The sequence below is a fragment of the Chelmon rostratus genome, chromosome 18 (genome assembly GCF_017976325.1).
Source record: "Chelmon rostratus isolate fCheRos1 chromosome 18, fCheRos1.pri, whole genome shotgun sequence".
Lineage (NCBI taxonomy): Eukaryota > Metazoa > Chordata > Actinopteri > Chaetodontiformes > Chaetodontidae > Chelmon > Chelmon rostratus.
This window is the reverse complement of record NC_055675.1, coordinates 13,244,092-13,266,755: the sequence shown is the minus strand read 5'-3', so window position 1 is coordinate 13,266,755 and position 22,664 is coordinate 13,244,092. Positions and strand designations below refer to the sequence as shown.

Below are 22,664 nucleotides of genomic sequence, written 5' to 3'. Positions count from 1 at the left end.
GGCGAACAGTGAGCGCGAGTCTGTTGTGGTCTGGTGGTCGTCCCCATCGTTTGCTGCACTGTCAACGGTTGCTGCCAGCTAGGTAAGCAGTTATAACCATCATGTCAGTCCTTCAGGTTGTTATAACGACTCAAAACTAGCCACAACATACTCAGCTGCCGTCTTGGCGAGATACTAATTAACGTTGTGTTTAGCATGTAGCGTTGTTGAACCAGTTAAGCTAGATTTTTTAAGGTGGCTAACCTGATGTGATTTGCTAACCTTGTTGTTGCTGTTGTCGCTGTTTTAGTTTCACCTTCGGCCACATTTCCGAAAGTTTGCTGTCTAAAGACATTACGCGAACTTGCAAAGCCAACAAAAGTGACTGTAGTTGATCGTTTTAGCTGGAGAACTAACGCTAGTTAGTCGTTGTTAAAAGTTCGAGCAACAGCTTGACTCTGTAGTGGGAACTATGGCGTGTACTCTCTTTCAGTTTGGTGTTTACCACTTGGTAGTTTAGCTGTGCCCGAGATGTCACGAAGGGAAAGCAGCTCCGTCAGTGACAGACCCCACAAACGGATCAAACCCACGGTGGAAGAAGTGACAGATGAAAATATTGATGACAGTGACCAGCAATATGATCTGCTGAAGAAACAGGTTTGTACTGCCACTACTACAAAATTTGTTCTTCCAGAGACATTATATCTGTTACCCTTAGTTGATTGTAATTGTTTGTTATATTGTTAAGAAACTTTCAATGTATTAATATTAACACTTGTATCATATACGTGGCGTATTCTGGGGCATACTCTGACATAAATAATCTGTGTTTAGATGCTGACTGTTGGTGGGGTGGTGAGTGACGCAGGGATTGTGGAGAGCATTACACTGAAGAACTTCATGTGCCACTCTCTCCTTGGCCCGTTCACTTTTGGTCCCAATATAAACTTTGTCGTCGGCAACAATGGAAGTGAGTGTAACCATTTAACCAGTGAGGTAATCCAGAAAGAAGCACTGATTAAGTATTCAGATTTTTTAACTGGAATTGAGATAAGTCTTTGTTTCCTATGCCAGAAACCAGATTTATTAAGGATCTGTACCTGTTGCTTTAGGGATTGATGCCCTGAACTTGCCTTAACTTGTTGTTTGGGAGGTTAATGTTATAACAGATGTGATAAATGACATTTTTCTACTTACCAGGAAGTGCAAACTATCTTGGCTTATAAATAAGAATTATTTTAGTGCTAAAAACTGTTTAATGTTGTTAAATCTTACACTTGTTAGCAAGATTTTGGTACTTTCATCAGGTAAACAATGTTTTACGTTCATCTCCATGGTAGCAAGATTTTAAGAAATGAGCACTGCAGACCTGCCAACCTGTTTGCATTTTGTGTAGCTGGTACACATTTTGACATCAAGGGACAGTGGTACAATTTGCAAGTTTAAATTGTGGATTGTCCGTGTGTCACAGATTGCTAAATTCATAATTATTATTATTGAAGACAAACCTGTTACCGTAATAAGAGGAGCTGATCTTGGCAGGATGAAAATAATGATCATAATAATGATAATCAGATAATGAGGATACTGACGAGAAAAGTGAGAACAAGACCAAGAGATGCCGCTGAAGGTCTGAACTCTGTATTAAACACTGCCACACAGTTAACACACACTTAAGTTGAAGTGGATATGTGGTTCTGCATGGAATAAGTATGCAGTGATTATTAAATATTTGCCTACGTCTTATATAATACGCACCAATGGGGTGATACCAGAGAAGACATTTCAGTCTAGCATCAAGAAACTTGAGGCACACACCCTTTGCCTTAAATGAGGACACTTTATCATGTCACAGTCAACACTGCCCCCTGCTGCGCTAAAGTGGTGCCAGTACAGTGCATATTTGAATTACTTCTCTATAGTGTAGCTAAGCAGTACATATGAGGATACACAGCTAATGATATTACATCTTTGCTTTTCTGTGACTTAATATACTTCACACCTAGACCTTTCATCTAACAAATGAACATGAAGACTGCATTGCACTAATGAACGCTATAGCCGCTGGTCATAACAATACAACATAGCAACAATGTAACCCTTGGCAGAGTCACGGCATTCAAATCTACTCATTAGCAAACTAACAATGTAATGAAATAGCACTTCACATAAACCTTCAGTGGACACGACAACTTCAATACCGTCCAACCAGGGAGAAATATCCCCTCCGGGGAAATGGAGGTTCGACACCTTGAGTTGTTGCAGAGTTCACAGTACCTGTGCTGCTGATAGAGTCGGCAGCTTTGTAATCCTACTGGCTGCCGGCTGAGGTATGGAGATGCAGCCTGTGTGGACAGGGAGAGAAAGTGTGTGGTCCTGAACGGCAAGACAGTTGCAGCAATATCCTTTCACACATATTCTTGGGAAAAAATGTTTTTAAGCTGGTGTGCTCAAACTCAGCGCTAAGTTGGATCTTTGTAATGGATCAAACCCTAAATCATTCATTTATGTAAACCTAAGTCAGGTTCTTACATTTAGGTTAAAACTCTCTCTGGGATACCTTCTTGCCTGTCTGTGCCTTGTCTTCCATTGAGTTCTTTTGTTTATTACAGTGTCTAAATATTTTTTCTGTGTACAAACTGCTTGTGTTACAGGCGGAAAGAGTGCCATCCTGACAGCCCTTATAGTTGCCTTAGGCGGGAATGCACAGGCCACAAACAGAGGATCGTCCCTCAAAGGTTTTGTGAAGGAAGGAGAAAGGTAAACTTTGCACCACACCATGTGATGTAGAGTCTTTTGTCTGTCATGCTCTTTCTGATACAGGTTGTAGTTACCTTTAAGAACCTGCCAGTTTAGGCAGAACTCTTTGATTTCACATGACCCCCCTCTCACCCCCACTCCGCACATTAAAGAACGCATGTCTCACATGCCAAGTAATTTCTATTAAAAGCTCCATGCTTTGACTTGCAATAGGATTAATGTGTGTTACTGTCTCCTCAGCTCAGCTGATGTATCGATCACCCTGCGTAACCAAGGAAGGGATGCTTACAGACCTGAGGTGTATGGTTCAATCATCATTGTAGACATGAGGATAACACGTGAGGGGTTGAGAACCTATAAACTGAGAAACCAATCAGGTAAAGACTGTGAAGAGTTATGGATTATTCTTACAGTATTTTGGTAAGAGACTGCGTCATTGTGGTACTACAATAATATATCATATTCAAGTATTCATTTTAGCTGTTAACTACTTGAAACATTTATAAACAATGTTTATGTCACAGGTTTCTAAAACAGTCGATGACCTTAAAGCTAAAGTGCAGAGCACAAGGACAAATATGGTTGCTGGAAGCTGAAATAACAGCTGAAACAAGTCATGAGTCAGTCATCAGAAAATTAAGCGGTACCTATTTTGGGAATGAATTAATCATTTAGGCAATTTTTTACTTGATGGTTCCTGCCTTTTAAATGTGAGAACTTGCTGCATTTCCATGTCTGGACATTATAGTATAGTGAATATCTTTGGGTTATGAACTGTCAAATTCAAAAGCAATTTGATTTTGATCACCTCGAGCACTAGATTTCTGACGGTTTATAGATTAAAGGATTATTTGATTGATCAAAATCAAATTGGAAGATTAACAGATAATGATTACATGACAAAAAAATCTGAAGAGCAAAAGTGAAGTTGAAAAGGAAAATGTTTTTGAAATATTAGTACGCAAATTAATATTTCTCTGACCATTAGGATTTTTTTTCTCCTCTTACAGGCTATCTTGTCTCAAACAAAAAGGAAGAACTCTTGTCCATCTTGGACAGTTTTAATATACAGGTGTGTGCTTTGAAAATCGTATAGAATACAATGTTGTTTAAACTTTGCTACAACAAAATGTTAAACCTGTGTTACTGTTTTGAGGAGAGGAAGTCAGTATTAACTTGTTTTTTTCCAAAGGTCAACAATCCCGTGTCAGTTCTCACTCAAGAGATGAGCAAATACTTCCTACACTCCAAAGGAGAGGGGGACAAATATAAGGTAATTATATATGGAAGCAGTTTTTAAACTTTTTAAAGATTTGAGAATCTTTCATGTGTCGTTTTTGTGTGTTTTTGTGAACTTTGAGACAGATTTTTTTGGTTGCACATTGATTCATTTGTTTGTTTTGCCCTCTTGCAGTTTTTTATGAAAGCTACCCAGCTGGAGCAGATGAGAGAGGACTTCATCTACATCAAAACCACCAAGGCTATCACAGAGGATAAAGTTGAACAACATAGTGAAGTGAGAAGTAGTCCTCTTGACATATTCATATTTAAAGTGGTTATAGCATATATTTCACAATAACAATGTGTTAACTGACAATCTGAAACAGTGTGACAAGGTGAGAGGGGTCACTCAAAGTGATGAATCTGCAGAGACACCAGAATTTGCCGCTCTACTCAGTTTTACAGAGCCATATGGTGCGCTTCAGATCATTGTTTAGGTGTCTGGTCTGTATATGTACTGTTTTGGCTCACAGCGTGTGTCTGCTGCCCCCAAGTGGCCAAAAAATAAGCTGTTGCAAGTTTAATAACACTGATGTAGGGCTAGAATATATACTGGTAAAACACTTTCAAGTCTTCATTGTGAATAGCATGTTTAATCCTTTGAACAGTGTAGCTAGCCTATAAATCATAGCTACTCCTCTTTTTAAACATGTTTCCTATGACTATGTAATATGTTGATTATGACTTACAGTGCTTGAAAGACCTGAAGCGGAAGTACCTGGAGAAAGAGGACCGTTACAAGAGTCTGGCATCACTTGATGAAATGCAAACCAAATTGGAGGAGTTGCAGAAGCAAATGGCTTGGGCTCTGGTGAGATTATTTTCTCTTCTTCCCCTTCAGCCACTCCCCCACATCCCTGGGAAACTGGATTAGTGCAGTAATTATTTAAAAGTTTGTTCATTTGAATATTATTGACTGCGACTTAAATGTTGTAGGTGGCTGAGATGGAGAAGGAGTTGGAGCCGATGAAGGAGAAGCTGCAGTCCAATAGCCGTGCTACAGAAAAATATGATCAGAAGGTGGATGAATGGAAGGTGAGTTAGTATTTGCCATAAATTCAAGACTTTAAAGCACTGTATTGTGTAAGTGTATTTGAATCTCAGCATCAAGATTGACAACCCCTAAACGCTAGATGTTGTTTTTTAGTTTCAAGGATAACACATGTCTCATTCAATGTGTTTATAGTATAACCATTAATTAATACTTATTGAACAAACAAACTACTTTTTGATAACTCACACCAGAACTCTTTAATTGTCCATGTATTGCCTGTATCTGTCCTCTAACATTGAATCCCCTACTCCTCTGATCTGTTTTTATGCAATAATGTAGAATAAAGTGGAAGCAGCTGAGAGGATGCAAAAGCAGACCCAGGAACAGTTGGATGAGATCACACAACAACTCTCATTGCATCAGTCCAAATGTGCTGAGCTCAAGGCCAAGGTCCAGAGACAAAACACCGTTTTCAAGTCCAGCGAGGTCAGAGTTCAGACAATGTATTTCGGGCTGTAAGGTAGTATTGTCAATGAGTCCAGTCACTTTTAGAAGAGTACTGGGAGTGAAGTTGCTTCAATTGTGATGTTCACTGGCGTATGATGAGGCTTTGTTTACAGTGCTGAATGGCATCCATAACAATTAGGGTATTCAGGCTTCCCAGTAAATTAGGTAGTAATATGGTAGAAAATGGAAATAGGGTGACAGTCTATCTATGATATATCTATGGCATAGCAAGACATTTTAATCAACGGATCAAAATTGCAGTTTCAGTTGCTAACATGTCTTATGCCGCTGTGCTGGTGACAGACGTGGCCAAAGGCAGTATTTTCCGGGTCCGTCCCATTCTCATGAACACAGTATCTCTGAAATTGCTTGAGGGAATTTTATTAGTTCTGACACAACCCTTCAATTAATTAGAATTTGGTGGTCAAAGGTCGCTGTGACCACACAAAACACCTTTTTTTGGCCACTTAAGAATTCCTGTGCTAATTATCACAGACTTTCACACAAACGTCTAATTGGATAAAATGACACAGTGATGACATATTACATCTAAAAGGTCAAAGGTCAGCTTCACTGTGGCATCATAATGTTATGCAAAAAACTTTTTTAAGTGCTAACTGCAAATATTGTATGAGTCTTAACGGAGATGAATGACAGACTGCAACTTCAGATGGTTGGTGGGGGCATACAGTTGTGAGGTCGACCAGAGTAAAAAGCTGTGTATTCTTATCTTGTTACGTATAATCTAGGGCTGTTTACAGTTGTTGTGAAACTAACCAGTGTTTCTGTTGTTCGATTATGTGTGCAAGTTAGGTCACTGTCCACAGATGCAAAGCTAACCTGAGGGACCTGGAAAACGACAAGCATCAACTGTCCTCAAGGATAAATGACCTCCAGCTGAGGTATGACTTTGTGTTGTTTTCATATCTTCTGTGCTGTATTCAAGTTGAAAGATGTTTTTATCCCCCGTCGCCTCCGCTTATCCCTCCAGCATCAGTCAGACAACAGGAGTGGAGAGCCAGGCCAGAATGGAGCGTATGGAGCAAATACAGGCTGAGCTGGAAAACCTAAGACACCAGATCTCCACTCTGGGCCAGCAGATTGACCAGTACGAACATGCCTGCAGCCGTGCCAAGGAGGAACAAGGAAAGATGAGGTAGGAAAATGGAAACTGGGAACTGAAGATAAATTAATAATGCTTGGGGCAGCTCAAGAACTTCCTTACACTCTTCCCCACAGTAGGACTGTCAAAATTGGCCACAAATGACATTTGATTATCCTTCAACAACAAACAAACAAAAAAAAAAACGTTATGCACTGCATTCAGCTGGTGGTGCTGCTTTTTATTTTTTCTACATTCATATAATCATTTTCAGTGTCTGGATAATTTAACAATTTGAATATGTGTTTGAATTTACAATATTCATTGACAGTTCTACCTCACAGCCAGTTCATAAATTAAGCAGGATTAAATGTTCTAGGTCTTTTGGTCCCGGTAGGTCTAATCCCCTTGTTAGCAGTAGAGTTACAAAACATTGATGGGTTGAACACCCCAAATTAAAAATGAAGGTAAGAGACCTTTGTAGATTATAAACTTCTTGCGCTAAATAAATCCAATTAGGAGAAGATTTATTGGTCTGTAGGATACATACTGCAGTGGAGTAACTGGGACAGCAACAGCCTCTAACATAACGAAAACACCTGCCTCCTTCTACCTTCAGGAGAGAGAAGGAAATGCTCCATAGGTCCATGGACAGCAACAGAAGGAACCTGCAGACTTTGGAGAGCAGTCGGTCCAATCGCCTGCGGCGTTTTGGAGAGCACATGCCTGCACTCCTAAACGCCATCCAAGAAGCTCACAAAAGGGGCCAGTTCAAGCACAGACCTCGAGGACCTCTGGGTAGGACTGGGTTACTAGTTGTGCATAGGTGGAAAATGTTTATGGCACCCAGGCCTTGACTCCTTTCTCAGCCTTTTGAATCCCCAAATCACCCAAAGTTGAAGCACACTTCGTCTGTCAGTGTAATAGATATGTAATAGGTCACTTTCTCTATCGTTTCACTCTTGTTTTGTCCTCCTACGAACTGTGCCAAAAGATGGCAACTGTGACAAAAACCTCTTTTTATACTTCCTTCACCCAGGTTACCTGATTAGTCTGAAGGACCCAGAGCTGGCCCTGGCTGTAGAAGTATGTCTTAAAGGCCAGCTGCATGCCTTCACGTGCGATAACTATGATGATGAGAGGGTGCTGAAGAACCTCATGGCCAAAGTGTACCCTACTGGCCGCAGACCTGCCATCAACACCTGCTCTTTTCTCCCAAGTGTCCATGACACGAGAAGGAGGTGAAGACAAAAAACATTTTTTTATTGGGCTTTAAGGTTTTGACCTTCACAGAGAACAATAGCATTGGTCATTTCAAATTGATGTTAGTTGAAATGTACTCTAGTGATAACATGATTTCACACCATTGTAGGGCCGTGAACCACCCTGAATACCCCTCCGTGCTTCAGGCTCTAGAAATTGAGGACCCAGTTGTGGCCAACTGCCTGATTGATCAAAGGGGTGTAGAAAGCATTCTACTCATTAAGGTAGGTCCCAGAAACACGATTTGAAGCTGATGTAAACTGTCTGCAAAGATGGGTTCATGATTGAAGCACCATGCCACCATCAACTTACTGTGAATATTTGGTGCCTTGACAAGAGTTGTTTTTTTGGTTTTGTGTGTGCACATGTATGGTTGTGTAGAATCGTGCAGAGGCTCGAAGAGTGATGCAGGGCAGAAACTGTCCTCGGAACTGCACCCAGGCCTTCTCTAAGGAGGGAGATCAGATCTTCAGTAACCGCAGTTACGCTGCTGACCAGAACAGAGCCAACTGCCTCTCGGGAGATGTCGAGGAGGAGATCAGGTGTGTATTTGTTCCGCTCAGCAGGAGCGGCTCCTGCTGAGTTTTTTAGTGTATCTTGGCGTTTGAAAATGACTTGGTTCCGCTCTTTTCTCTCAGGCACCGGCAGAGGGAGATTGAAAACCAGAAAGCTCAGGGAAATCGCTTCCAGCAACAAATGAAGAAGTTAGATGAAGACATCAAACAGAACGAAGGGCTGCTGAGAAGAACCCACATAGATCAGAAGACAGCCAAAGTAACACTTTTACCTCTTACAAGAATATCATGACCCCAGGAAATTGTGAAATAAGGAGGCTTGATAATCTACTGATAATTCCTTATCCTCTCTAATTTTGTCCCATGTTATTTGAAAACATACTGTCTATAAACCCAAATCTTTTTTTGGATTAACTGCTTCAATATTCTGTCGGATTTTGACATTATACAAGAGAAACAGTTATTTCAAACAGATGCATACATGTAATATAAACAGATGATTTTTCAGTTGGAAGAATAAAACTGCTGAATCAAAAATAGATTTCCAAATCAAATTTCTTAATATTCTACTCTGATGTGATTCTGAAATTTCTCTTGCTGTTTGTCTGGTTGTTCTAGAATAATGCCACAAAGCTAGAGCTGGAGCTGACGGACCTAAGAAATGTGGAGGAGCCTCAGTCAGAGGACCTCAAGCCCCTGGTTTGTATGGAACACATCAATGCAGTACAAAACTCAGACCTCAGACTCAGCTCGGGCACTTCATATGACATGCTGCCGTCACCACTCTACCACAGGAGGACGCTCTCAAGGAGATTGTAACTAAGATCTCGTCCAAGCGCGTCAAGTACAATGAGGCACAAGCTGAGATGGCTGAGCACAAGGCCTCCTACGAGGCGGCAGAGCAGGAGTACCAGCAGCACAAAGAGCAGATCAACACGATCGCTGAGGAGGCCGACTCCAAAAAGGTAAACGGATTGGTTGAAATGCCGATGCGTTTACTGACCATATGTGCCAATGGATACAGCGCACGAAGCAGCATATTTTACCCTCAGATTGCTGTTCCAAATACAACTTCAAAGCAGTTGTCGGTGCAGGCATTTCCTGCAGCTGCTCCTGAAGAACTTCTTACTTTTTTCTATTAATCAGGTTTAAATACATTCCTGGTGGTGTCTCAGGCACTCTCAGGGGTGAGAACTGATAAATTCCCTGATTTGCTGGGAGGTTTTTCCTGCCAAAGCTGCAAGAAGCTTTAAGTTTGCATTAGTGTAGGAATGACCTTGCATTTATTACATAAGGGGGTTAAAGTTGAGTCTTCATACTGCTGGAAAAAATTGTTAATTGATAGTAAATCAGAACGTTTCTATATATCCCAGAGGCCGCCAGCTCCTCACTCATGTCCTTTACGTACTGCTACAGGAGGAGCTGAGTAAGATTGATCAGGAGGTGATGAAGTGCAAGCATCACAAGAAACACTATGACGAGAAACGCAGTGCCCATCTCCGCGACATACAGACCCTTGACGCCTCACTGGAAAGCAAGGAGCAAGAACTTCAGGTTTGCTATACGGAAATATTATATTGTCATTATATGCACAGGGCAACACAGAGGAGACCATTGAATGACTGATGGAAAAGATTGTGTACACTGCAGTTCCACATGCACTGAGTCTCAGAAATTCAAGATTTTTTTTTTTTTCACCCTGCTGTTCAGGCATCTGTGGCAAAGGCCACCCAAATCTGTCAGCAGCGTCTGGAGGTACGACGGACAGCCAGAAGTCTGGACAGTGAGATCAGCCGTCTCAAGGTTAAGATCACGACCCAGCAGGAACAGCAGGGGGACCGTGAGGAAGTTGTGAAGTATGTTACTCAGACCCTTGTATCAGATCATAATGTAATAATTGCCATGCCGTGTAATTTTATCAGGAAATGTCGCTACACCTTTGTTTTTTCCATGTAACAAGACAAACTGAAGAAACCACACACATCCGGTGATTCATTTTAACATGTAAACCTTCCTCTCTCACATTATCTTACCCACATCCAGGCAGTACCAGGAGGCTCTGGAGACCTACAAGAACATGGCACAGCAAGTGAAGAATCTCAAAAGCTTCATCAAAAGTCTGGACAGCGTTATGAACCACAGACTCCAGGTTTACACTGAGCTCAGGAGGTCAGTCGTAAAATAGAAAATGGCCTTTACACTGCCATTGCTCAAGAGAATGTGAAATTAAAAATTATTCAACTTGGTTGGTGTTATATTTCTCTTCAAGGTGAAGGATTTTTCGGTTTGTTATCATTCCTTCTTCCTTCCTTGTCCATTTAATCCCTTTCCACTGCATCTGTCTTAGGTTCCTCTCGGCCCGCTGTAAATACTACTTTGATAGCATGCTGGCCCAGAGAGGCTACACTGGAAGTATGACCTTTGACCACAGGAATGAGACCCTCTCCATCTCAGTAAGAACAACGTTTGACACATTAGCCTCATTTTCCTTTTTATGTAATGCCTGTGAACTGTGGGTCACAAGTTGCGTTTTCAGTCCAGAGTTCAGTTCAAAGCCTCTTCAGCCGTTGGCTTTGCAGCTTCTAATCTATAGGAGACAAACTAAGCGATACAGCACAGCAAAGCAATTTCTCGTACAAACCAGATTTCTCGTGCGCTCTTCTGTAGGTGCAGCCGGGCCAGGGAAACAAGGCTGACTTGAGTGACATGCGCTCCCTCTCTGGAGGCGAGCGCTCCTTCTCGACTGTTTGCTTTGTCCTCTCTCTCTGGGCCATCACAGAGGCGCCTTTCCGCTGCCTTGACGAGTTTGATGTTTACATGGTAAGAAGAGCCAGTTTGTATTGACATTGGCATGTCGTTTCATTGCATTAAATGGGCATTAGAGGGTCTGTCTCACTGTGTTTCGCCTCATTTATCAAAAGATGACCCAAATATTTGTTGTCTTTCGTCCAATCAGGACATGGTGAACAGGAGGATATCAATGGACATGATGCTGAAGGTGGCTGCTAGTCAGCGCTACAGACAGTTCATTTTCCTCACCCCACAGAGCATGAGGTATTCAATCACACATCTTTGTTTACATACTTGTATGTCAAAGCAGTTAGACCACCCAGATGTTATTTATTGACTTAGTTATTGTATATTCACTTAGTATATTGCCTATTCAAGAGTTAAAGGCCATGTGATTGTAGTATGCTTCTTAGTTTCACTGGGAAAGAGCACAAGCCACTTAACCTCAAAGGTCACATCCTCTTTCTTGTTTTTTTCTTCCAGGTCGCTTCCAGAGAGCAACATCATCCGGATCCTCCGTCTCAAAGATCCAGATCGTGGCCAAAGCACACAAAGTCAAGACGAAAACCAGTGATGTTGCCAGAGTGGAAGTGGAACTCTGTTTACATTCATGGCTAGTCCACACATACTCTGGTATTTTTCATAACATAGGGCTTTCTACTTTCCTTTTCCAGTAGCCTTTTTCTGGTTCACACACAAACACAGTCATAGGCTTCAGACAACATGGTGTTCACCGTTATCTCCTTTGTGTACATGAAGGCATTTTGTGCAATGGCAGATGTAGCCAAAATAGTACTGGTGCTAACCTTGCTAACATGACGAATGCATGCTCACATATAAATGCACAGTTAGTCTTCCACTGTTAATGAGGGATCGAGGTGTCAGAATGAGCAACAATGATCACTGTTGCATAATCTTAACGCTCCCACAGCACACTGCGCTGGTCTTGGACAAGACCCATTCACGACTTTCAGAATCCCACTGTTGCGAAGCGGGTCATGCCTTCGCCATAGTTGGACCTCTAGTAGCTGCTTTTTTCAGGGTTCTGATTGGCTTTATGGTTAGGATTATATGGGCACCTGTTTGCATTTTTCACATGGACAAAGTGTTATTCATTCTTTTTTTTTTTTTTTTTAAACATTGCTGGTGTGGATTTATTTCTTTTTTTAATGGACTGGTATTTCGTAAATACACACATACGTGTGGACTAAGCATCACTTTTTGGTCATGTTTGAGTTTTCAGTAAAGAATTAATGTTTCTTCCAGTTCTTTTTAAATGTATAATGTATAAACTGTTTGACCATTCCATAATAAAACACTGTCGATCTAAGTGTGTGGAAATCCTTTCTAACAGATTGGACTCATTGATGCTTTCATCATATTAATTATTATAAAATTCATCAAAAACATTATAAAAAACAGATCTATCATCAGATTTTTAGCCCAAGGAAGAGAATCAACCAGTCCTCAACCATTACTATCAACATTATTACAAATGTGATGGTATGTGTTCAGTGACTTTTTCTGGGGGTTTTTTGTGCCTGGGGCTTATTTTTCTTGTTGCCATGGTATTGAAAGTGGTATTAAATATTATTTTTCTGTTAATTAATTAAATTAACAGTCAAATTGAAGGAATGAATTATGTCATTGTAAGTAATATTTAGTATTTGTTAAACCAAACTAAGGACAAAATGTACTGCACCCTGCTTGTTAAATAGACATAGTCTATTGATACATGTTTAGTTACCAAGGTGTTAATCACGTGTGTTCATCAAGCACCTCAAGTCATTACTACATTCCACAGCACCCTTGAGAATCAAGACATCTTTGATTTCATGTGAACAAAATGTTTTTATTACTGGAAGTGTATTTCAGGACTGTAGTGGAGAGATTTTCCACCTCAAGTCTGTCACTTACTGGAAATCCTATTTCAAGTTTTGTTTTTTTTTTTCTTTTTTAGCGCAGTGTGACAGAACACAATGAGCACATAATGATGATGTTTTCCTCAGCTGTACTCGTTCTCCACTGGATAAAAGTCATTCTGATTTGGATCTGCATTGAATCACTCGGCATGAAACCCTGAGACTTGTTAAGGCCAGTCTTGGGGGGAGGAGGGATTTGCACCTTTAAGGGCTCTGTGCCAAATCCTGCACGCAAGGCGGTCCACTGGAATGCACCTCCACTCATGCACATAACATCTGTTGACAACATACCTAACCTCCTGAGGGAAAGTGGTACTTTGTATTACATCCCCGAGAGCTGCAACAAGCTGACAACATGAAGCCCAAATCTCTTCCATCGATGCTGCCTGACAGATATTCAGCAGCAGCGGAGACTCTGAACGCGCAAGCAGCAAAATATGAGCGGCATGTGGACTGCGTGGATCACCAGCAGGACAGCCTGCATCGCTCTGGACACGGTGACAGCCAGCCAGCGGTGGACAACAGCAGACATGCTGAGAAGTGCCGCAGAGAAATCCATTTCGCCTTCCTGCCAGAGAGGTACGCGCCACTGATAGATGAGGAGGCACATGTCAGGGCAAAAGAGGAGAAGAAGAAAAGGAAGAAGGAGCAGTACAAAAAAGTAAAGAAGGTTAGTCTCTCTTTCCATTTTCTCAAAATGTTGATATTCCATGAACTTGCAGATACAGTGTGTGTGTGTTCTAGAATGTGAAGCACAATTGTTTTCAACAAGCATTAATCAAATTGTTCTGATAGTTTGTTATTAACTGCAAAAACTCTCAGATAAACTCAGCTGCACAAATGGTGTCTCACTCATGCTATAAATAACCCTGAAGGATGCATCTGCACAGTGTGTGGGCTGTTTTGGTACTGTGTGTTCTATGTTGCTGCACAATCACCCCCATTTAGTTTGTGTTGACTGAGATGATAAAGAAAAATACACAAATCACTGAACAGTCACCAGGATAAGATTAAACCAGCTTGATCCCAGTTTAAAAAAGAGCTTGCAATTATGATGACATGTTGTAAGTAATCTCAGCCAGCACCAGCTCGTGTTGGACGAGGCTTTAGAGCTGCATACGTGCCTCCTCTCTGGCTTGCTGGTTAATCTGTCCAGGAGCCACGATGAGTTCCTCTGGCAGCATCAGTGGCCTGTTTACCAGACTGCTTTACAACCCACACTCACGTGTGACTGACAAGGAACTGGCCGACAAACTACGACCTCTAACAACATTATTGCAAGAGGTTAACAACACTCTTGTTAATATTGCACGTTAACGGACTCTTATCAGCTGCTCGTGTTCATGAGATGTCGGCAAATCGTAAATCAGTTCATATTTACACTACAAGAGAAAGTGGGATCTAGTTTTCAAAGATTAGAACATTTTGCTTGTAATGTTGAGTGTCTGGTGAATTTGAACCTGTTAATAATGTACGTCTTGTATGAGGATGCTTGAACTGATCCGACTTTTTTCTTTTCTTGTAGCTTCAGTTTGGGTGAGTTGAAATGTGAACTCCCGACGGTTTCAATGTGACATCAATAAATCAAGTTATTCTAATGCATTGATGACTATTGAAAAAACAACAACAAATCAGCTAAATATCATGAAAATCACCTTTACCTCTAAAAATCACCCATCAAATCTTTTTCCATTAAGAATAATTGCAGGACAGTCTGGAGAGAATCAGCAGGTATTTTACTGATTGAATTGATTAATTTATGATAGAATCTGATCCATACATAACATACATATGGCATATCAGTTTATCAGTGACCTGGTGCTCTTGTTTATGGTGAGCTGTAACAGACTCCTATCAGTTCTTCATGACCTACATAAATCTGTGAACACATGCTGCCACTGATAGTGTTATGAAGAGGAAATGACTTGTCAAACAATTATACTGTGTAGAATCTGTACCTTTTATGTTATTGATGTGATAGTTGACACTGTAATCAGTTTTAAGTTTAAATTAGAGTATTAATAAGGTTAACTAGAGTCATTTTTACACACTACACTGAGAATGTAGGATTGTTTCCGCTCTCTCAAACGTCTGACTTCCTGTTTCCGCCCCGGTCGCTCAGCCCTTTCCTGCTCGAAGAGGACAGGAGACAATAGTGTTCACGGGGCTTTCTGTTTGTCTTCTCTGTCCTCCTGTGGAGCCATTGTTCTAAAACACCACATGTGCAAGTCTTCTTTTAACGGCTTCTGTCTGATTTCACGTCCTGTGTCCGTTCTTAAAGCCCATATTTTTTCAACCTAATTCTGTCAAAATCAGCGATGGGGCTTGGGTGATCGACCACCTGATTAGTGTTGGACTGCGTGGGAGTTTTGTCTCATTTGGTGCCTGGGTTTAACTCAACCTTGATCTATATTAATTGATCTTTACTGCATTAGTGTTAAAATCAGCAGAGCGAGCGATTAATCTCCGCCTGTGTGTTTGTCTTTCAGAATGTTGGTAAAGCACTTCGTGCCACATGGAAGTGTCTAATGCTTGGTCTGTACAATTTCGCCCTTGGCTACTCCACTCCGATCACAATGGCTGCCACTTTTGTGCCTGACTTCCACCCGGGAAGAAACACCACCTGAGCTGAGCCACAGGCGCCTCAAACTGTACATACCAGCAAACCCACAGACACCGACCAAAGACTCTTCATATGTTTATGTCTGTGTATTTGATATCACATTTTTATATGCGTTTCACAAGCTGTTGCTGAAATATGCTCGTTGTGCTCTAGGTAACTGAGTGGTAAAGATAATAAGCCTTTGTGAAATAGGCCTTTTTCACATCAGACACTTGCGCTTTTCCTCCTGTGACATCTTGAGCTTATCGTTGATTAATATATTAAGATCCATCGAGATCCAGATTTGCAGAAATACACGCAGTTAAGATAAAAATAAGAGCCAGTCTGTAAAATAACTTTCTTCATGTATGTGCTCCTTAAGCCTAAGTCACATACCGCTCATGCACTTAACCTCCAGTTTAGACACTGAGAAACTTATGTGCCTTTTTTAACTTTGAGGATGTTTTTTGTTGTTTTTGTTGTTGGAGCATCTTGCTGGTGTTTGCATGTGTGCAGAGGGATAATGTGGGAATGTGGAACCTCAAGCAAAAGGAGCGCCAGGACTATTTACTGTAGCTGCAGATAAAGTGGATCAGGGCAGGAAGGACTGAACAGGGAAGTGATCATCAGTGAGGTACCTCAAAAGATGACTAAGTGCCTCCAACCGGACCGCCGATCTCAAGAGTATTTTTCGCAAGTGTAAGATGATTCTCTGGTTGAAATGTAATGGTGCGACGTTTCAGCTTTTCTGTGCCTGTGTGAGTTTGATCCATTTTAAAGGTTTTGTAAGTCATGATATTTGTGAGTTGGTGTGTGATAAAATGTTTCCGTGCGTTAGTTATTCTGCTTTTTTTTCTTTAATAGATTTCCTGTCTAATTGAGCATCCTCTGCCGAGCATCAAACACTGTTAGTTAACAACGTCTGAACGGGCAAGTGACACTAAAACTTATGCAAGTGAAAATAAGAGAAGACTTATTTACTTCATAAGGAAAGACAGAGAGGTTTGTTATTATTATTATTGCTTCGAATGACATAAGCACTTGTTGCTGTTGAGGAAAACAAGAACTGTTAGTTACACAAAATAAAGACGCCCAATAACCGGAAATTAAAGTTAGTTTGAGTGCTCAGAAGCATTTCCGGGTAATAAAATAATGACTCAATTTTAACTTTGGGCTTATCAGATGAGACGGGCTCCTGGCTACACTCCCAAACTTCTCTGGGAGGCTTTACCTCCTGTTGTTTCCTGGTGAGGAGAGGAGGCGTCTGGTGTTACAGACCGGTTGCACCACAGGTGAGAATAGCAGACTGGCTGTGTGCTCGCTAATTCAAGATGTAGAAGACGCTGGAAATTCGTCATCATGCAAAAGCAGGATATCTGATTTACTGTGCCTGCTATGGTGAGGAATCCAAAATTTGGTTCTCTTTCATCCACCTCAAGCAACGACAATACAGAGTCCGGCTATGGCCGGGTCCTCTCCATTTACACTCTGCTGAACTGGCTTTGGTGCTTGAAAGATGGAATGATTAATTTGGCCCCAATATATTCCAATATCTTTGGAATCAGGAAGCCCTTGCCTTCTATAATCTCACCCGCTGGCTCCAGGTACTCCATGATTCCTGACTCCCTTGTCAACTCCTTTCCAGAGACTGAGCCAGTCAATTATTTGGAGATTGCACCACAGGGTGCCTTGAATTGTGACTCCAATTAAAGCTTTAAAGGTGGTGTGGCTGCTGTGTGTGAATCATGTGACCTCTGTGCAGTCAACAGTGACCCTCAGTTTAGGCTGCTGGGCTTTCACAGGTCGTTCTTCTCAACGGCTCCCACGTCGTCCAGATTTGAATGGATCCCAATACATGGTACAGGTTATTGGATCATATGGTAAAAACATGATTCAAGAAATGCTCACTCCAAATATCTCCCTAAGACCAGCAACAACACACAGATAAAACAAACAACTCATCAGTAGCATGCAGCTTAATTCTGGACAATCCTGGATGCTGAGGGCTCAGCTGATCTCCAGAAAAAAAAAAGAGTTATTTGAATCAGATCCTCCAATTCCTGCATTTCCCCCACTGCCTTATCAAGTGCCCCTAATCAAAGTGGTTCGATCCCTGACCCCTGCAGTCTGTCCAAGTGTCCCCAAGATACTGAACCACTGGTCTCGCACAGCCCGACATATCTCCACAAGCCTGTGTACAAACTGTGCCCCAAATTGCTCCCGAGTGCGTGTGTTTGTCGATGGAGTAGAAAAACGTGCGCTACTTGCTTGGCAGCCTCTGTACTCCCAGCATCCGGTTTTGTACTCGCATTAGCAGTCGCCTGTGTGACGTAATTCTACAGCGACAGAAGTACTTCGTCCGTAGCGTAGATGCTCTTCCTGAACGGTGTTGTAGTCTTGGCTTGTTTACATTAGCCGCCATCGACCAAGGTTTTGTGAAGATGACGAACCAGAAACCCGAGAATATTAGCTCTGTTCCTCTTGATGGGTTCAGCAACTTAAGGATTACATCTATATGGACCTTTCTCATGTCTGTAAGTAACATTTCATTTCCTGACTCGAGCGGCTAGCTAAATGTGAGTTAGCTAGCTATCACTACTAATAGAGCAGTTGTTTTTAGTTAACATAATAGCCACCCAGTTACATTCCGATGCGGTGGCCAGTTTAGGGAACAGCTGCCCAACGTGTGGTTTTCGCTTTATTCGTAGGTGCAGTGGTCGGAGCCTTGGCTCATCGGGCTGTTGGTGTTTCATGTTGTGTGTTTGTGCCTGACTGTGGTCACCTGCAGGTATTACAGAGCTCAGATATGTCACTTTCTGCTCATGGGTAAGTGAATAAGAAAGAACACTACCAGTTAACAGTATCTGTAAATCCTGTATGTCTTGTTTGGAGTAGTTCAACAATTGCTTATTTTCTGACATGACATTATCTCTCTCCACAGTTGGCCTGGTCTATAGTGCTGAATATCTAAATGAACTTGCAGCCATGAACTGGAGGTGAGACCATTGTTCAGCACTGTTTTACTTGTGCAAAAACAGGACACGTACAGAACCAGTCAAAAATTTGGACACACTCTCTCATTCAGTGTTTTTTCTTAATTTTTATTACTTTCTACATTGCAGATTCATACTAAATGCATCAAAACTATGAAATAAGACTTATGGACTTATGTGGTTAAAAAAGAGTAAAGAAAGCAAAATATGTTTTATATTTTAAATTCTTCAGAGTAGCCACCTTTCGCAATGATGATAGCTTTGGACATGATTGGCATTTTCTCTGCCACCATCATGAGGTTCACCTTGTCGAAAGTCAACTACTGGAAATTCTGACCTTCTTAATACATTTGAGAAGATTGGTTGTGTTTTGCAGATGTAGAGTTGGTATGCAATAAGTAACCCTGTAATAGTAGTAGTAGTAGTAGTAGTAATCCTCATTATGGCAAAAACTGCCATAGCAATGACAGTCCAGTCAACCAGTAGGAGTATGCTTAAATTTGACTATAATCCTTGAAAAATGCTTGACTGTTAACATAATATGTTGGTTTATCTATAAAATATTTCATATTTGACCGTCATATTTGTTTATCTCCTGTCATCAAAATTAGCAAGCACTAAATAATCATGATCTCAATGTACAGTCAAAGTTAATATGAACTGGTAAAATAAACAAAGTGACAATATACATTGATTGCTGTGGGTATAAAGAAATTCTGTAAACTTCTGTAGGTCAGGAAATGTTTGGTTTAGGTGCTTTAAAAGTGCTTACAAAGCTGTATGAATCCTGTAGCTGTGTCAGATGACCTGGCCTCACCAATCACCTGACCTAAACCCAGCTGATGTAGTTTGGGATGAGATGGACTGCAGAGTGATGGAAAAGCAGCCAACAAGATCAGAGCTCAGCATCTATGGGAACCCTTTAAAGACAGTTGGAAAAGCATTCTAGGTGGATCTCATGAAGCTGGCTGAGGGAAAGCCAATGGTGTGCAAAGCTGTCATCAAGGCAAAAGGTGGCTATTTGAAGAATATAAAATCAAAACAGATTTTTATTTGCTACATAATTCCACATGGGTTTTTTCATTGTTTTGATGTCTTTAGTATTAATCTACAATGTAGGAAATAATAAAAGCAGAGAAAAACCATTGAATGAGAAGGTGTGTCCAGTACTCTACATTAATTTGGAAAATCTCATTAAGCTTTTCTTTTTTCCCCCCCCAGGTCTTTCTCTAATTTCCAGTACTTTGATTCTAAGGGCATGTTCATATCTTTGGTCTACTCTATTCCTCTTCTGCTGAATACCGTCATCATTGTGGTAAGCTTTATCGTTTATCCTCATCCTTGTCACATCAGATAAAATGTTGAAAGCACTACTCAGCACCTGTTCTTGTGAATGTGTGTGTTGTCCGTTGGCAGATGGTGTGGGTGCACAGGACCTTTTCCACTATGACTGAGCTGAAGACACTTCAGCTCAAGCGAAAGGCTCGCAGAGAGAAGAGAGAGAAGAATGACTGATCCCTTTACTTATGTCCAAAAATGGAGGAATTAGGAACCAGTGTCTAACCAGTATGCTAATCCTGAGTTTTTGGAGAGGGAAGGCAGATTCCTTCTTGTGACTGTAAAAGGATTGCTCATTGGTGTCGGGTCAGGACTGGATGTGTGTTTCTGGTAACGGCTGTTGAAAAATGCTGTTGATGTTGTAAACTATGAGATTTTCTTTTTTTTTTGTTTAATGTTGTTTTAAAGTAAAACTAAACAAAGAAAGATAAAGTGTTTTTTTTTTCAATCCTGATGTGACTCTTGATTTCAAGGCTGAGGAATGTTGCAGTGTGTCATTTAGATTTAAGACTGCGAAAGGGCAGTATATGGACCGAGGACAGAGGAAGAAAGTTTTTTTTTTCCAAGAACATTTGTACCGTAAGGTGTTATTATGAAATCATTTATATCTGAGTAAGGAAGACTGTGGATTAAGAATAAATTGATGAGCAATCATCGGTCCATAACGGAGGGCATAATGAAAAAAATTAGTTTGAAAAAAAAAAAAAATTAAAGGTTTTCACCTCATAGGAAAGTTCCATGATACTGTGCTAAGCTCTTTGCACAGCATTTACAAGACCAGCACCCTGAAACTGAAGCAGCAGAATGGAATTTAGCCATCATTATTTTTATTATTCACAGCTGTGCTTTTCCTGCTGGAACCACGAAAGACCCTAAACAGTCACAGTCCAACACTGCTCCTTCCTGTTGGGATTTTACACCCAGATTTTATTCCCCAAGAGTTCGACACTCTGGCAGGCACATTTAAGGTTTGTTTCTGTCACAGTTTCCGGCTGGCTTTCCGCCACATATTCCTCAACAGCCACAACAGCACATTTCACTGCAGGTGTCATTACAGTAGCAACACAGCCACAGAGGAGGCAGAAGAAACACAGGTGTATAGGCTTAATGACGTATGGCCGCTTATCATGTTACTGTTATGAATTATTATTTTTTAAATAATTTATTTATGCCATTTGCATGGATTATCTGTGTATTAAATGAGTATGATGTGTCCTTGAATATTTTTCATTTAGCAAATATTAAAGCAAAATACAGGATCAAAATATGATTCAAAACAGGTAGAAATGCATAATCACACACAAATGCGCTGCTCAGGAAATATACACTGAACTATTCCACCGAAGAAAATCTTTCAAAATTTAAGAAAGTGTCATTTTATGAATAAACATTGTTAAAATGTAGAGGTTAATACTGAAAATAGTTAAATATTGGCCTCTCTCTTACGGCTGCAAAAAAAAAAAGGCCTGGAGAGGCACCACTAGAGGGCAGTGTGGATTAAATGCCATGAGAGGTCCTGCTGTCTTCTTTTTCCTCAACTCATACCTTTTTCAATTAATTTTTTTTTAACTTTTTATCTCTGCGGAGAGCTGACGTCTTACCTCAACCGTACTGTTGGTTTTATTTTATTCATATCACTCAATTTGTTTTTCCAGATGCATCTGATATATGTCGGTATGCTTTGCCCACACCCATCCGTCAGGATCCCTGAGTGTCTGCATCAGGGACTGGATTGCCTTCTGAAGTTATCTGTGAGATCGGGGAGGAGAGAAGAAAAATGGTAGTGATGAAGTGTCCTTCAAAGTGATGAAGCATAAAAGGATGCACTGTGACTATAACTGCTCCCAAAGTTTTCTACTGGTACAGATAAGCCACGCTCCAACTGATGTTGACCAGCATTTATTTTCTTCTTCGCACAGCAAACACCGTGAAAAACTGTGCAAAATTAACAATACAAAAACAAGCATTTGTCAGCACAAACACATCCTCAAACTTAAATAAATCATCTGTTCAAAATAAATTACAAAAACATACCGTATGCGCCTTCTGACCAGTAATTTAGGAGTTGTTACAGTCCCTTAGCGTCTATTTTATTGTTTTCACCGTCCAGTGTGCGTTTTCTGCGTCTGTTTTCCTGGCAGCACATTTCCTGTATCTGATCATGTGACGCTGCATGCTGACTATTTAGAGCAATATGTAATGTGACCAGCAGGTGGTAGTAACATGACAAAGAACTTGCAGACATTTAAAACAAGACATTTTCTCTGCAGTAACAAAAAACTCTGTACAAAAGAAACACATTTTCCTGTGACAGCTACACTGCCACCAAAATTACAAAGATTTATATTCATCCATGTGTTAAACACATTAAATCTAGTAATTTTCCTGAATTGACAATCAACCATCAAACCATGTTGCCTCAATAACGTCAAAACAATTTAATCTTCAAACCTGCAAACCACTCTTCTGTGTTTGTGTTATCAGATTTTGTACCTTGACACTGTAGTCTAGGACTCATTTTCAACTAGTATTACTAGTTTTTGAACTGGTCGCTCAAGAAACGACAGTTGCTTCAAACGTTCACCTTTCTTCCCTAAATCCCTCTGTCCTATTTGGAT

At 40.8% G+C, this 22,664-nt stretch overlaps 3 protein-coding genes and 1 long non-coding RNA gene across 6 annotated transcripts; 3 read left to right on the top strand and 1 right to left on the bottom strand.

Moving 5' to 3' along the window:
• The first annotated feature begins 14 nt into the window (after window positions 1–14).
• Window positions 15–12,514, top strand: si:dkey-119f1.1 (uncharacterized protein LOC557127 homolog). Of its 3 annotated transcripts, none has more exons than XM_041958336.1 (27): window positions 15–82; window positions 473–636; window positions 814–949; window positions 2,634–2,739; window positions 2,980–3,116; window positions 3,750–3,811; window positions 3,932–4,012; window positions 4,154–4,255; window positions 4,712–4,831; window positions 4,957–5,055; window positions 5,354–5,500; window positions 6,335–6,423; window positions 6,513–6,677; window positions 7,243–7,421; window positions 7,663–7,864; window positions 7,996–8,110; window positions 8,268–8,428; window positions 8,525–8,660; window positions 9,020–9,100; window positions 9,196–9,366; window positions 9,818–9,955; window positions 10,112–10,257; window positions 10,445–10,570; window positions 10,749–10,854; window positions 11,069–11,221; window positions 11,358–11,455; window positions 11,675–12,514. In XM_041958336.1, the coding sequence occupies exons 2-27, from the start codon at window positions 511–513 to the stop codon at window positions 11,763–11,765; spliced, it is 3,273 nt and encodes a 1,090-aa protein (XP_041814270.1). In that variant the 5' UTR covers window positions 15–82; window positions 473–510; the 3' UTR covers window positions 11,766–12,514. The 3 variants fall into 3 exon arrangements, with proteins under 3 accessions (XP_041814270.1, XP_041814271.1, XP_041814272.1); XM_041958337.1 differs by having other exon boundaries at window positions 26–82; window positions 495–636; XM_041958338.1 differs by having other exon boundaries at window positions 61–82; window positions 500–636.
• Window positions 12,515–13,327: 813 nt separating this feature from the next.
• Window positions 13,328–17,505, top strand: LOC121621593 (uncharacterized protein C1orf115-like). Its single transcript, XM_041958078.1, has 2 exons — window positions 13,328–13,783; window positions 15,603–17,505. Exons 1-2 carry the CDS (start codon window positions 13,469–13,471, stop codon window positions 15,738–15,740), a joined length of 453 nt encoding a protein of 150 aa, XP_041814012.1. The 5' UTR covers window positions 13,328–13,468; the 3' UTR covers window positions 15,741–17,505.
• Window positions 17,506–17,614: 109 nt separating this feature from the next.
• Window positions 17,615–20,485, top strand: tmem18 (transmembrane protein 18). Its single transcript, XM_041958077.1, has 5 exons — window positions 17,615–18,249; window positions 18,424–18,541; window positions 18,657–18,711; window positions 19,930–20,023; window positions 20,125–20,485. The coding sequence occupies exons 1-5, from the start codon at window positions 18,157–18,159 to the stop codon at window positions 20,221–20,223; spliced, it is 459 nt and encodes a 152-aa protein (XP_041814011.1). The 5' UTR covers window positions 17,615–18,156; the 3' UTR covers window positions 20,224–20,485.
• A 1,392-nt stretch (window positions 20,486–21,877) lies between these two features.
• LOC121621594 lies at window positions 21,878–22,405 on the bottom strand. The gene is made up of 2 exons (XR_006007652.1): window positions 22,081–22,405; window positions 21,878–21,981 (listed from the first exon to the last, which is right to left on the bottom strand). It is a non-coding gene; the product is annotated as an uncharacterized LOC121621594 (long non-coding RNA).
• Between the last annotated feature and the right edge of the window lie 259 nt (window positions 22,406–22,664).

Bases quoted from the DNA above. Each gene is read 5' to 3' on its own strand.
- LOC121621593 (XM_041958078.1), top strand. From the start codon at position 13,469: ATGAAGCCCAAATCTCTTCCATCGATGCTGCCTGACAGATATTCAGCA. The intron at 13,784-15,602 runs GTTAGTCTCTCT...TTTGTCTTTCAG, and splicing joins AGTACAAAAAAGTAAAGAAG to AATGTTGGTAAAGCACTTCG.
- tmem18 (XM_041958077.1), top strand. From the start codon at position 18,157: ATGACGAACCAGAAACCCGAGAATATTAGCTCTGTTCCTCTTGATGGG. The intron at 18,250-18,423 runs GTAAGTAACATT...CTTTATTCGTAG, and splicing joins TATGGACCTTTCTCATGTCT to GTGCAGTGGTCGGAGCCTTG. The intron at 20,024-20,124 runs GTAAGCTTTATC...GTCCGTTGGCAG, and splicing joins TGAATACCGTCATCATTGTG to ATGGTGTGGGTGCACAGGAC.
- si:dkey-119f1.1 (XM_041958336.1), top strand. From the start codon at position 511: ATGTCACGAAGGGAAAGCAGCTCCGTCAGTGACAGACCCCACAAACGG. The intron at 6,424-6,512 runs GTATGACTTTGT...TTATCCCTCCAG, and splicing joins ATAAATGACCTCCAGCTGAG to CATCAGTCAGACAACAGGAG. The intron at 10,855-11,068 runs GTAAGAACAACG...GCTCTTCTGTAG, and splicing joins ATGAGACCCTCTCCATCTCA to GTGCAGCCGGGCCAGGGAAA.